Raw genomic sequence first — 15,115 nt, forward strand, 5'->3', positions numbered from 1 at the left:
TTCTTCGATATTTTTTGAGTCGTGAATGATTGAGAAATGAGGTTATCTAACTTATCTCTGATTGGAAAAAAAAATATTCGAAGTGCTCTGGTTTTTTTTTCTTTCTTGGCTATTAATTCTTATTACTTTTTATTTTTATTTTTAGTAAAAATGTCAATGATAATTAACCATGTTATTACGGATTTTACCATATAATTAACTATGTTAGCGTGGGTTTTGCATTTTAAGTGTTATAATGGTTAAAAACACTTTCAATCGTATAAATTCTAAAACCATAATTATAACAAATGATTCAATTTTAACAAATTAGATTTTATTTTGAATTTTTTATATTTTTAACTTCACATTTTTACTTTTTTTTAATTTTTTTAATTTTGTATTATTTATTCATAAAATTATTAATTTATTGATCAATAAAGTATTAATTTATTATTATTATTAAAATAAGCAAGTACATATAACCAAGGAGGAAAATGTCGGAATATATCGGCGATATATCGTGTATCGGCGATATATCGCCGATATACGGTAGGGGTCGACACGATATTTCATGAAGAAAAATCGGAAGGGAGATATTTCCGTAAATATCGCCAAAATATCGGCAATATATTGGTTCTGGGAGATATATCGGAGATATTTTGAAAAAATCGCATCTGGTGACAAAATATCGGTGATATATCTTCGATATATCGCTAATTTTTTTGTGATATTTCCCCTTCTTCATGCAACGTGATCTGACAACCCAAATCACATCCGTGTTGATCCGACGGCCTAGATGTGATTCCAATGGTAATATGGCAATCCAACGGCCAGATTGCTCCCAGATTTTGATCCAACGGCCAAAATTGATTTTCAATGGTAAATTAATGTTCCAACGGCTATTTTGGCCCAAATTTCTTCTATAAATAGCCCAAATTTCATCTATTTCATTTATTTTTTCTTTCATTCTTCATTTGTTTTCTCATTACTCCAATTTTTATTAAGGTTGCTCAATTATTTAATCATTTTAAGGTATATTTAATTTAAATTGTAATTAATTTTGTTTGCAATTGTAATAAGCTCATGTATTTTCAATTAATTAGTATGTTTGCAATATGGATGATTTAATGTTGTTTTTACATTCAATTGTAATTGATTTTTATATTTTTATTGAATTAACTTAGGTTAATTTGATTATTTAATTATAAATTGATATGTTTATTTTAGATTATTATTTGTGATTTATTTTCACATTTAGAATTAAATTAAACTAGTTAACTTAGCTAAATTATTTAATTAATTTAATTAACATGAACTAATATATTTTGAATATGAAATATGTTTATTTAATGAATTTAATGTGTACAAATTATTGATATTTAATGAAAATAAAGTATTTTATGTGACTTTATAATGAGAACAATTACAAAATTAACATTTTTTATAGATCAACATGATATAATTATATTTAATATCGCAAATTATATCATATATATATATATATATATATATATATATATATATATATATATCAAATTTTTCAATAAAACAACTTTAAAATGTCCATTATACTTCTAATTATATTATTATGAGGTTTTCCTTACATTTTTATGAGTTTTTAATAATTTTAAGTCTACCAATATTTTTTTCTAATATCCGCCGATATATCTCCGATATATCCGATATATCCGTGATTACCGATATTTTCATCATTGCATATAACATCATTAAAATTTAAAATTATAAAATATTATATATTAAAATTATTATTTATTAATTAATAGGTAAATTTAATAATAATAAATTTATATATTTAAACTTGAAGGTGTAGTTTTACTTCTATAATAATAAATTATTATTTTATTTATTAATAAGTTAGGAATCTTTAAAAAATAAACGTATATGAATAAATAGAATAAAATAAAAAATAAAATCATAAAATGAAATTTCATATAGAAAAATGAAACAATAATTGATAAATACGGTTTTGATTCAAAAATGAAACTTCATCCCGAAAAATGAGATTTCGATATGAATTTAAAAAAGAAAAAATGAAATTAAAATAAGATGTCTCTTTCACGACAAATAAATACTATTTTAAAAGTTAGTTGAGAAAAATGATTATAATGATTTTTCCAATAAAAGGGGTATTTTGGTCCAAAAGCTCCTATATTTCTGAAGTTGCGTATATTACTAATCTGTTAATGAGAGGCAACTCGGGGCGTAGGCCAAACTCATGGGTATCTTGATGTAACGCCTCAAATTCCATAAATGTATACTTGCACGTAAGAACATACAGCTGAATGCATGAATGAAGTGATGATATCTTTAAGACTTAAGAGTAGACAATTTTTTGTTTTTGCTCATTTTGATGCAATCAAATCAAACCCACAAACTGACCTAATTGTTGTGATATTCATTTTATAAGATGATTGATTCGGTAAATTTGAGATTTGAACCCAATACCAAATTGAAATTGCAGTCATGGCAAAATTTCCCATTTCTTTCATGGAAGAAGTCAGCAACCATTTGAAATCGCTTCTCCTTCTATCCAATCCAACTTGGTTGGTTAAGATTGGACTTAATTTACTCCACAAAATCATCATCTCTACTCGTTTACTTCAATGAATTAGCATTTTCAAATTCACACTGAAAACTCTAAATTATTTATCTTGAAAACATTACTTATTTTTGGGCTTAAAATAAGCAGACGTTGAGCCTATTATTAGAGCAAGTTGTAAATTGCAATACCAATGAAAACATCCTTTAATATAATATAAAATTAATAGGTATTTTATTTAGATTCAAAGTAAATTCAATTCGGTTGATTCTGCATTAGAAACGATATAAAAGACAAACAAATCCAACCTTAAAAAAAAAAGGTTTGATGTGGTTGGTATACGCAAAAAGTTAAGTTTAACTAAAATAATTTTGATGTTTAAGATAAATTTAATTCAGTAATTTCAATTTATATCATTACATTTTTAAATTTTATTTATTTGTAAAAACATGATTTTTTAAGTCTTCACTCATGGATGTAAAACAGAATTTCATAAATATGAAACAACTTTTACGATAAGCTCGATTTCCATCGAATCACTATTCCCAAGGCTCACATAGGGTATGGGATCTCCACCTCTCCAATCATTTACCAACTGCGGGACCACCCAGGTTCACCTGCTTTCTGCACCAGACAACGGTGATAGGCACGAGGGAGCCACCGTCCCAAGCGTGGGGCCCGATCCCTGAATCATTCTCAGCCGTTCACGTGTATTGCCCTCTCAAAAATACGATGTGGGCCACACATCCTCTGTAATTAATTACACCGAATGCCGGGAAAAGTTGCTTCTTCCAAGGCTGTTTGATTAGGACAAGCTTATCTTTTTTTGTACAAACCAATTGCAATCCTTATACATGAGAGAGCACAGGATTCTGGCTCTGGCCCCAGTTACGCGGCCCACTTCTAACAACTTGGGCCCATGTATCAGCTTTTTTGAAAAACAACTCTGGCCTGGAAAAGGTATTGGGCCCATGGGGGGGTGGTGGTGGTGGTTAGTAAGATATAGGTGGACTTTTTTTCTTTTAAACCTTGTTAAAATGACTAAATAAATCCAAAATTTTCTTGTTAAAACGTTCTCCACCGTTCCAACTAAAGTGGGACATGATTTACATCCTCCAAAAGAACAGGTCTTATCTTTTCTCTCGAGTTTTTTCTTCTTTTTTTCTTTTAATTATTTATTGAAGTTGATTTTAGATTTATATGGTCTTAAAAGCCTAAAATCCAAGCTGAGTACGTTGATTACTTGGTGGGTCTGGGTCACAGTCTCACAGGTGACCACCAACCAAGCCCAATTTCATAATTGAAGTAGGGCTACGAGGTTGAGGTGAAATTACAATTGAACGGGGTCTATTTTTTTTTAATAGTTGTAGATTAATAAAACTACCTTTTTGTTTATAGTAAAATATGAATGGATTTTTCATAAAGACAGTTACAAAAAAAAAATACTACAAGCTGCACATAAAAACGATTCTTTAAAATTCTGGGAACTACAATGACACATGTAACTATCAGGTGTTCCAACAACCACGCACTTGTCTTTGTTTTTATTTTCACAAACCTGGTAGTGATAATTTGATTACTTGGGCTAACAAACTTGCCCAACTCAAGGTAGTTGATCATCTATGGAATTTTTTTTAACAATAATATTTTCCTTCATGAATGTAACCACCATATAATTAATTGCACTATTTTCCTTCATCACATTAAATTACCATTTATTGATTCAATACTAAGCTTATGATTTTTTGAAACATCTTAGTAATACCAAATCATAAAAGTCTTATCCTAAGTTTCTAAACCCCTACAAAAATGAAAAAATAATTTAAAAGAAATGTCAAAAGACTCAAAACTGCAGGGTCGGTCAACTGATTGAAGTTTGAAGGAAACATGACGGGATTTGGACAACGGACAAGGCTGGTGTGGGTGTGAGGAAATTACACCATAGATAATCAGAATAAATACAAATAAGAGTGGAATTTGGAATTTTTTTTTTATAAAAAAAAAAAAAAAAAAAAGAAAGAAAAAGAAAAAGAAAAATATAAAATGAAAAATTTGCAGTGTAGCCTTATTCGGGAGAGTGTGCAACCTGGCAGCCATTGCATGCTCTCTCTCACACCTTTACCCCCTCTGAAACTCATTTCTCAAACCCTTAAGTTGGTTTTTTGGGTCTCGGAATCCACATTTGATTTCAGTTTTTTTTTTTTTTTTTTTGAGGTTTTTAGAGGAATTTGGAGGATCTGGGCTTCTGAAATTTGTCAAGATTGGGCAAGTAACAGCTGATTGTGTGCATTTGGGAGAGATTTGTAGAGATGAAAGTGAACCAGAAGGATTCGGAAAAGGTGGGTTGGGATCAGATGAGGGGCTCATCGGGAAATCCCATTGCCGTGCCTGTGGCTCAGGCTCGGACCTTGCCGAAGTTGATGGTGTGGCTCATCCTCTTTGTTTCGGTGACATACGTCGTCTATACGTTGAAGCTTGTATCCACCTCTCGCGCCTGCGACGATGACCTCCTGATTACGCCACCGCTGATGACCGTTTTGTCGTCCGAAGCCAACGTCACGATGGGCGCTGCTACGGCGGAGGGGATCCGGAACCAGACGTCGACAACGGTGGCGCTACGGCGGGAAATCCCCGAGGTCCACAAGAGGACGGAGCTGCGGCACATCGTGTTCGGCATTGCGGCGTCGGCGAAGCTGTGGGACCAGAGAAAGAACTACATCAAGCTATGGTGGAAGCCGAAGGAAATGAGGGGGATAGTTTGGTTGGACAATCAGGTGAAGACCCGGAACGACGAGGGACTCCCGCCGGTGAGGATCTCCGGCGACACGTCGCGGTTCTCCTACACGAACAAGCAGGGGCACCCTTCCGCGATTAGGATCTCGCGGATCGTGTCCGAAACGTTCCGGCTGAGAATGAAGGACGTGAGATGGTTCGTCATGGGCGACGACGACACCGTTTTCATCACCGAGAATCTGGTTCGACTCTTAGCCAAATACGACCACAACCAGTACTACTACATCGGCAGCTTATCGGAGAGCCATTTGCAGAACATATACTTCTCCTACAGTATGGCCTACGGCGGTGGCGGGTTCGCAATTAGCTACCCATTAGCCAGAGCTCTTGAGAGAATGCAAGACAGGTGCATACAGAGATACCCAGGATTGTACGGCTCAGATGACCGAATGCAGGCTTGCATGGCTGAGCTCGGCGTTCCTCTCACAAAAGAACTCGGTTTCCACCAGGTGCGGTGACCTCTTCCCTTTCTCTCCCTGGTGTTTGTGTGCTTTTGTTTTGAGCCCCTTTCGCAGTTTGTTTTCTTATTTTGGGTGTTTATGCTTTTTTTTCTTTTTTTCTGATTTGGGTACTTTTAATCTGGATTGATCCCATGTCGGTGATCTGTGTTCCCATTCCTTCCCTGCAATTGGAGGTTGCAATAGTTTCCATTTGGGGATTTTCTTTTCCTGGTCATCCGATATTTCGGCCGGTATGATTCGTGACAAGAACTTTGATTCCCCTGTAAATTTTTTTCCGAAATTGGGAAATTGCAAGGAGGAACAGTAGTTGCTTGTGTTTGTTAGTATGTGTAGACGATAAGAGTCGATGGTCCAACACAGGTGCGTCGTCAGCATAAGGCTGTCCTTATCTAGCCTCTTAGGTATCGGTTTGGGACCCACGTAGGTGCTCTTATGCTGGGGGTTTTTGACCGGCCTCTGCATAAAACTTTCTACCATGTAAAAGAGATTGGCCTCGCTTTTTCAATGTGACGAAGCCAATTTGTTGTCCTCCAACCCCACAATTTTTATCATAAATGCATTGACATTAGGTCAGCTGGCCAGCTCAAACTTCACCTACAAGGGGGCTGGGTGTGACCGACTGGGGACAAATCTGGCCACCTCCATTAGTTCACACTTAAAAATTCACACGCATTAAGATGGGTTTTTTTTTTGAATTTGATTATGATTTTGTAATTTTGATTGTAGAATTCATGTGTGGTTGCTTTTGTGTTGAACATCATAATGGAGATCCTTGTATAGGTGAATAATGGTGTTTCTCGTTTTAATGGATTTTTGGAGTGGGTTAGTACTGATTTAGTCATGAAAGATGGTTACTGATTTCTAACAGTGAATCTCTTCTTCATGGATGGGGATCAGTATGATGTGTATGGGAACCTTTTTGGGCTTCTTGCTGCGCATCCAGTGACACCCTTGGTGTCGCTACATCACCTTGATGTGGTGGAGCCCATCTTTCCCAATGTGACCCGGGTTGAGGCCCTCAAGCAGCTCATGGTGCCAATGAAGCTTGACTCTGCAGGTCTGATGCAACAGTCTATCTGCTATGACAAAGCAAAGGGCTGGACCATTTCTGTTTCTTGGGGCTTTGCAGTTCAAATTTTCCGGGGAATTTTCTCACCTCGTGAGATAGAAATGCCTTCAAGAACATTCTTGAATTGGTATAGAAAAGCTGATTACACGGCTTATGCCTTCAATACGCGTCCAGTTAGCAGGAACCCATGCCAGAAGCCCTTTGTGTTCTACTTGTCAAGGGCAAGATTTGATTCTTCAATGAATCAAACAGTCAGTGAGTATGCTCGGCATCGTGTCCCTCACCCATTGTGCAGGTGGAAAATGGCTGATCCTGCTGATATTGACAGAGTGGAGGTTTACAAGAAACCCGACCCACATCTATGGCAAAGGGTAAGCAGTTTTGTATGATCTCTTGTTGTCTCTTTTGTAACTATCCAGGTTTTAATTTCAATAATATAAGAAATGATGATCCTGGACCCACATATTATTTGTTTAGTATGTAGCGATTAATTAAGGTTTTTTCTTCGATGCGTTTGTTGGGCAGTCACCGAGGAGAAACTGTTGCAGGATCCTGGACTCGAAGAAGAGATCAGCAAAAAACATGGCAATAGATGTGGGTGTATGTAGGGAGGGTGAGATCAGCGAAATATAGCAACCCTGACCAAGGAAGGCAGGCAAGGGTGCCTTTTTGTGTTTAAATTTAACTTCTCTTTATTCTTAACTTATTTCTTCATTTAATTATTCCACTTCTTAAAATTTTCTTGCTAAGCGTCTTCCTCAGTCAACTGACAAACAATCATTAGAAAACATATGTTTATGTAAAAAAAAAAATGTTGTTAATTTATACCATTTATATATATGATCGAGTGCAGCGCGCACGGTTTTGTTTATTATAATCTGTAGTTCTCTGATGAGGATACTCTGTTGTTTGGTGTGAGGGCGAGGATCTTTGGCCCGCACGATGGGGCGTTGGGCCCAACTCATACCAAAAGATTTTCTAGCTCTCTATATCTGCATTAAGTCGATCACTGGAACAGAATATCCCAACGGTCAGGACTAGCTATCATTTTGAATTTGAAATCACAACAGAAAAGCCATACTTTTGCAAGAGGGCATCACCTTCCGTTTTTATTATATCCATCCACATTCCTCATCAACATACTTGAGATGTCTTCATCTTCAGTATGCCTGTCATTTTACACCACTGAAGAGTTTTCTAAGTCTTTTTATCACTTGGTTTTTGCTGGATCTTTGATCAATATGTCTTGAACCCATCCTCATGATGGTGAACTCTGTGTGGAAGTTGCGAGCAGAATGAGCTGGCAAGCATAGGATTATTGTTGATTGATTGTAACATGGCGTGGGCCGGGGGAAATGTGTTGGGTGCAATGGTGGCAATGTGTGCTTATCAGTGGGTCAATGAAACTGGGGGCATGGGGTTTAGAGAAGACTGGAAGTTGAAACTTGAAACTACATGGGTGACCGACCCACGGAGCCATTAAACTTATAATTGATGGTTTCACTCATTATAATACATGATGTAGGTTGGTGGGTGTTTGAGAGCATGCCTCAGAGTCTAGCTTTGTTTTATGTTAATAAATTAACCTTTTTTCTAATTCTGGGTGATATGTTTTTAGTGGGTAAATTTTTGTCCTGTCGGGACTTGAACCTTGAACCTCCCACGAACCCTCCCCAACCTTCACCATATGAGCCAAGCCTCAAGGGCAAGGGGTGATAATTGTATCTTAAAATGACAAACTCCCAAGGGTTTGTTTAGGATATTTTTGGAGAGATAAAAACTTCTACTTTACGTTTGGGGGAAAAACAAAGCTCTTTATTTTTTTCTACGTTTGGGTTTTGTATTCTCATCAAATGTTTTTAAAACTTATATTTCACGTTCAAAAGATAAGAGAGCCGGGTGATTTAAAAATAATTTTTTGCTTTTAAAAATAGAAAACTATTTTTAGAAGTTTTTAACACTAGTTATCTATTATTCTTCAAAAACAGTTTATAAAAACAAAGTAAAATAAAGCACATTTTTTAGAGAATAAGTTAAATATGATTTTCTTTTATATATAAAAAAAAAACCATAGAAAAATAAATAAGATTATATATAATACACTCCCTTTTGTCTCCTTTTACGATGAAATCCTACATACTTGAATTAAATTAAATATATATTATATAAATTGAGTTTGTAATATTTTTATAAAATTAGAAAAAAAAAACTTATTTTTTAAAACAATTTATCCAAATAAATTTATGATTTAAAAATTATTTTTAAAAACAACTTGAGAGGTGCTTTAATTTTTATAAAACACTGGGAAAGCCTTAAAAATAGGTTTTGGAAAGTAGGGTAAAACAAATCCTAGGATTTGTTTAACGGCTAAGAATTTAAACATGAAGGTCTTCCTTATATGTAATGTATATTGTTTAAATTTAAAATATCTTTCGGTGAAAATAACATAAACCCTTGCAAAAAGTATAGTTTTAAACACTACTACATTTGTACATTTGTGAACATGATTTTATCTTTTTAAAAAGGAGGGTACACTACACGACAAACCAAAATGTCGGTGCAAGAAGGGGGCTAGTGCTACTGTGCTACTGCTACTGTGTCGGCACAGCCAAATGTTTGAACAGTGGTCACCAATGAAAATATGCCACGGTAGCTAGTCTAGCCCGCCGATTGAGAAAGGTTTGGCTGCAGCATTTTTGTTATTGTGTCCCTATCACAATAGTAATAGAAACATGAAATAAAATTATTATTTTTATCAATGGGTCCAGCTCCAGCTCCTCTCCCACTCCAGTCTCCCCTGTAGAATCCAGACCTGTGACTAATTCTATATAATCTTATTTACATCTCTCTCTTGTTTTATTTATTTATTTTACCAGATTTCCCTGTAATTTTCTTCTAATCAAACTTGAAATTACAAATTGGAGTGGAGAGGGTACCACCCCATCAATATCATAATATTTTTCTATTTATATATGTATCCAATTTGTTTCACTTTCACTAAATAGTAAATAATAAATATAGATACCATCAAATTTTTAAAACGAATTATCTATTAACCATAAAGCATAAAAATTGCATTACCAATAGTTTTAAAATTATTATTATTTTTAATGAGATGAATTTTGTTTGATATTTATTATTTTGGAACTTAAGGTATTGATGGTACGACCGTTTCAAAACGGAGATAAATAAATTTCTGATGAAATCTAAAATACTATCATTTAAATGATCGCTTTAGGTGGTAAATAAAATGCATGATAGAGTACACTTTGTAGTGTTATTCCTGGACCTAAAAACCTCTCTCTCTCTCTCTTTCTCTCTCTCTTACACACACGCTGACACGCCTAATAGATCTATGGCTAGATAGCTGACACGCCTAATAGGAGTATGGCTAGATCTTAGTACAACCGATGGGTGCACATCATTATGACACCACTATTGCCTTTAACTTCTTCTAGGGTCCTTAATGTCCATCACTATTTGGATAGAGCATCAGAGATTGAGGTAGGCTCTTTTAAGACATGACTTTGTTCACTTAATTCAATTTTAATTCATATTTCAATATATAAATAAATATTTTTTGAAATTTCAATTAATGCATGTATTTTCACATAACATTTATCTTTAATGGAAACATTTAAATCCATATTAAAAGGATTATAATAATTTTTTTAAAATTATTTTCTTTCATATACAAATAAGCCACTTTTAAACAACAAAGATAACAAGTCTCTTTTTGAGATGAAAAAGAGATGAGGAGTAAAGCTCTAGCTCTAATATACCAATGACAAAAAGAATTAAATAAAGTATCATAACTTTTTTATTTATTTAATATTTTGATATATTTGGAGTATAAATAGTTGGACTCATGGTTATTAGCTTTCTTGGTTTTTGCTTTTTATTCGTTCGATAACCTTCAATATCCTTAAAAGTTTTTGTATGTCATTCGGTCCAAATATCAAAAAAAAAAAAAAAGTAACTCAATTTTTTCAAAAAATTTTTAAAAATATTTCACGTCACCAAAACAAGCTATATATGCAACTACCTTTTGGTTGAATTTGAGAATAAAGTTGAAATAAAAAAACAAAAACAAAAAATTTGGTTGTTAGTTGTTGCCATATCAAGCAAACACCCTAGTAAGTCTTTCCTCCCTTGGGGGAGGCTTGAAATTGTGAGATGTCAATTTCCAATCCAAGAAAATAGTTTTTCTTCACCATTGACATTGGTTCCACAAAAGTTTGATCACCTGCCTTAATAGAAGGAGACAAAAATAAAACAATAAACAAGTGCCCATGTCAAACTGAAACGGTAGAAGTTGGTGAGATAAGTAAAATCGATTTAAAAAATTAAAAATTTTGGACTTTAAGAACTATATATTTTCATGTGATGAAATTAACTAAGCTTAGTTATTTATCAATGACAGAAGAAAACGGGAAAGATTCCAATTCCAATCAGAAATGGCAACGGGGCAGGTTTGGGACGGGTCACCCCTATCCCATTCCCGTCCCAAAATATATATGGTTATTTTCCATCTCATCCCAAACCTGGGTCGGGGTGGGGTATGCATTCTCATTCCCATTTTGAAGTTATAATTAAAATCTCATCCCCGGCCCATCCCGACCTGGGTATGTGTATACACTTTGTATTGCCTAAAAAGAGGGGAAAACAATGAGTTACAGATCTGTTGAAATGAGAAAAAGAAATTAGCAAAAATATCACACCTTATTGCCACCAAATTACAGATATGTTGTACGTTTGGACTCTCCAAAATTTTTTATTAAGCTGCAATTACAATGATTCAAATAAGAAGGATAATGTCAAATATCATCAATAAATCTCTTATCTTTTGCCTAGAAACTGACAAAACAAATCAACATTCGAAAAAAAAATACCTAAAACGATTCCTATGGAGAAAATGGCAGTAGCGTAAACCAAAGAGACTACTAGTAGTTGTAAATATGAGATAAACAAAGATGAATCAAGAAGAAATGGAGGAAATGAGATTATTGAATGGATTTTTGGATGGATTATTTGATGGATTTCTACATTGAGTACTCCAACGGTTCGAAACACACCATCTTTTAGTATTTTGACGAACACTCGAGCTGTTGATTGCAAATTAGGGATGAGTTTCAAGGACAAGAACGAGGATGGGAGGGATTTGCGAAAGTCATTTTTTCACACTGGAAGCTAGTACAGAATGGGGTTTAGGCAATCTAGTATGAAGGGGTCGTCTCATGTGATTTGGGACAGTTTTGTTTCCGTCGTCGTTTGTGTTCTCATCAACAACCCTAACGATAAAGAGGAACGAGAACCTTAAAACATGAGAGGAAGACCTAAAACAAGAGAAGAAGACCAGAAAGGATCAAAGGAAGCAAATATTTATAGGTAGGGGTAAACTTGTAATTTCATATTCAGGGCGGGACGGGGCGGGACATTTTATTACTAAACCTAATCTCGCCTTGAACCCGATTCGGGTTAAAAAAAAAACTTGAACCTGTCTTATCACTGATTTCTATGCTCCCATACCCGTTCTAACAAGTGCGAGTGACCCGAAAAACCCACAAAATTGTCATTCTTAATTCCAATGAAACGAGTCACTTAGAAATTTTTAGGAGTTAGAAAGGGTGACTTAATTAGTGTGAGATGCTGCATGCATATGAGTGACGCAATGATTGAAGAAATAAAGTGAAAATTAAAGGATTCCTACGAGTGACTCGATTTGACGTGATTTGAAGTTGTATCCAACCATTAATGTATCTCAAATGAACATTTGATGGTAATTTGGTTTCTACAAGGATTGCTACTTTAAGGATTTTCGGAAAAATGAAATAATCAAACCTAAAAAACTTTAAAATAATAATTTAATTTGGATAACAACGTAACTCTCAAGTACAATGTAAAAACTTTTAAACTATTCTCTCAGAATCTCTATAAAAAATTACTAAATATGTTTCCTGGGTTAAAAATAAATTTTTTATTTTCTATTGTTAATTTGGAATGCCCTTGTTTTTCCAAGAAAACTCATTAAATCAGACTAGTATACTAAATTTACTTTTAAGTTAAAAGACTATTTTCTATGTATCCTTAATTTACAACACCCTTGTTGTCCCTACTCCCTAGAAAAGCCATAAAATCAGACCACAAAGTGATAAGGTTATTCGCGCCTACACCCACAAGCCACAACAACAATATGATGCAATAGAGTAGGTGGGAAACCACACAAAAGCATAGCATAGTATCACATGATTCAGGAAGGCCCAATCGGTCTGCAAGCCCAAGCGGGACAATACCCCGGAGACAGGTTTCTAGGCTTCTCAGTGAACCAGGGAAATGAGAGGAAAAATGTTGAAGAGGGCCCGGCCCTAAGATTATACCAAAGCATTAATGAGCTTTGAATCAATCTCACTTCTATCTGAAGTTATCATATTTTTGTTAACAAGCAATAACAAAATATATATGCTACTCTCTTTTAGCTTAATAAATAATTAACTTTGCAAAAATAATGCTTGAAACCTTTGCGAGAGATTTCAAGTAGAGAGAAAAATGCCAAAAGTGGTTGTGGACTAGAAGGTTGTCAGCTGATTCTGCTATTAGTTTGCCTATTTAAAAATGGGAGAAGAAGGCACTGTGTTTTAACTTTTAATTTCTTCCCAACCAAACAAAGGATTCAGGTTTTTTGGGACGTGAATCTTCTTCACAGTAGACTCTGGCTGGACACAACCCATTTTTATCAAACTCCATTTAGAAATTCCCGTTATATATGTAGCTTAACAACTTCAACTTAAGAACCATGCACATAAAGTACTGATCACCATGGCTTTTTGTGAGGGCTGTTCATAAAAGCAGCTATCCAAGAACAAGGCTTCTTATCATTATCAAAAAACGCACTCATAGACATGCACAATGGATCTCCTCGATCCACAGCATTGATGCCCTCCTTTTTTTTGCATTTTCCCTTGGAACAAACAGTACCAAATCTCATGCATTATTGATTAGATGAAATAGATATTTTACTAGATCATTATTACATAAAATCATCATTATTTTTGAAAAGTTTCAGAATCTCTTGCACCATTTGAAGAACTTGGAAGCAAAATGAATTGTCCATATGTAATATAAATAATCCACTGCAAGAATGATTCCATGATCAGTTAGCGGGGCACAGTCTATGTTTAGCTAACTAGACAAAATATAAACTTGTAGTACCGAAACTTTTGACCCATAAAAAACCACTCATGAGGTGACGTCCATGGAATATCTTTCCTTTCCAACAGTACCGAAGTCCACTTTGTGCATGCCCGTGAAAATTATTATTTTTCGAGTTCTTCATTATGAAAAATGAAAATGCACAACCCTTTTTTTCTTTTTTCCATTTTTAGGTTTAGTTTCAGACTTGGGTAAGTTGTGAAACTTAAAAATGTTGTTGGGAGACGAGAGAGAGAGAGAGAGAGAGAGAGAGAGAGAGAGAGAGAGAGAGAGAGTTTTGAAGACAGTTGGAAGACTACTTGTTTACCACTTTTTTCAATCCTCTCAATTCTGAAAACAAAGTGCTGCATGCTGGCGCTTGCTCACACAGTCTCCTATGCTTTTGGCTTGGTCATGCAGATAATCAATAATCAAACGAAGCAAGGCTGAAAAAGGTGATATTGAACACAAGATCTTTGATGTGATCTCCATAACCTTCTTTCCTGAAATGCCTATTCCCATTTACGTATACAGGCCCAAAGCATACCCACATAAGAAAATAGAGCTTTCACAACAAGCTTCTAAATCTGTAAAGCCTGCAGCCTTCGATGGAGAACAGCTTCATCGGTGTGGGATCTATTCCAGTGGGCATTTCTTCAGTATAGGCCAATCGACTTGCACCACAACAATGATATAAAGAAAAGCCTAAACAGCCTTCCATACTAACTAAAAAGGCAGTTAATAAAAGCACCTTTCCATGGCTAAAGAAGTAGCATATAAACCATATCCCCAAGTTGACGAATCGAAAAGGAAACAATTCTTTTGCCCATGAAATATCAGCTTCATGGAGTTGGATTAATAGAGGGACCACATGAGCAAGACGACTATCATGGTATCTTGCAATTTCTCTATTGGTATTGTCTTAATCTTCCAAAGCTGAGGACCCAATCACCCATTATCCCACTTGTGCTGCTTATAATTATGGAATCTGAATGAGCACCCCCACCCCACCACCCCCCGGCCCGTTTAAGCTACAGCCACAAAGAGAGAGAGAGAGAGAGAGCA

General features: G+C 35.0%; 1 protein-coding gene across 2 annotated transcripts; it reads left to right on the top strand.

Moving 5' to 3' along the window:
• Positions 1-4,609: 4,609 nt before the first annotated feature.
• On the top strand, positions 4,610-7,736 carry LOC117932284. Of its 2 annotated transcripts, XM_034853464.1 has the most exons (3): positions 4,610-5,781; positions 6,691-7,233; positions 7,388-7,736. In XM_034853464.1, the coding sequence occupies exons 1-3, from the start codon at positions 4,849-4,851 to the stop codon at positions 7,493-7,495; spliced, it is 1,584 nt and encodes a 527-aa protein (XP_034709355.1). In that variant the 5' UTR covers positions 4,610-4,848; the 3' UTR covers positions 7,496-7,736. The 2 variants fall into 2 exon arrangements, with proteins under 2 accessions (XP_034709355.1, XP_034709365.1); XM_034853474.1 differs by lacking the exons at positions 6,691-7,233; positions 7,388-7,736 and adding an exon at positions 6,520-6,648.
• The last annotated feature ends 7,379 nt before the right edge of the window (positions 7,737-15,115 follow it).

Source organism: Vitis riparia, chromosome 2 (genome assembly GCF_004353265.1).
Source record: "Vitis riparia cultivar Riparia Gloire de Montpellier isolate 1030 chromosome 2, EGFV_Vit.rip_1.0, whole genome shotgun sequence".
In the NCBI taxonomy this organism is placed as follows: Eukaryota; Viridiplantae; Streptophyta; class Magnoliopsida; order Vitales; family Vitaceae; genus Vitis; species Vitis riparia.

Coding starts and splice junctions, on each gene's coding strand:
- LOC117932284 (XM_034853464.1), top strand. CDS start 4,849: ATGAAAGTGAACCAGAAGGATTCGGAAAAGGTGGGTTGGGATCAGATG. Junction 5,782..6,690: donor AAGAACTCGGTTTCCACCAG/GTGCGGTGACCT, acceptor GATGGGGATCAG/TATGATGTGTATGGGAACCT. Junction 7,234..7,387: donor ACCCACATCTATGGCAAAGG/GTAAGCAGTTTT, acceptor TTTGTTGGGCAG/TCACCGAGGAGAAACTGTTG.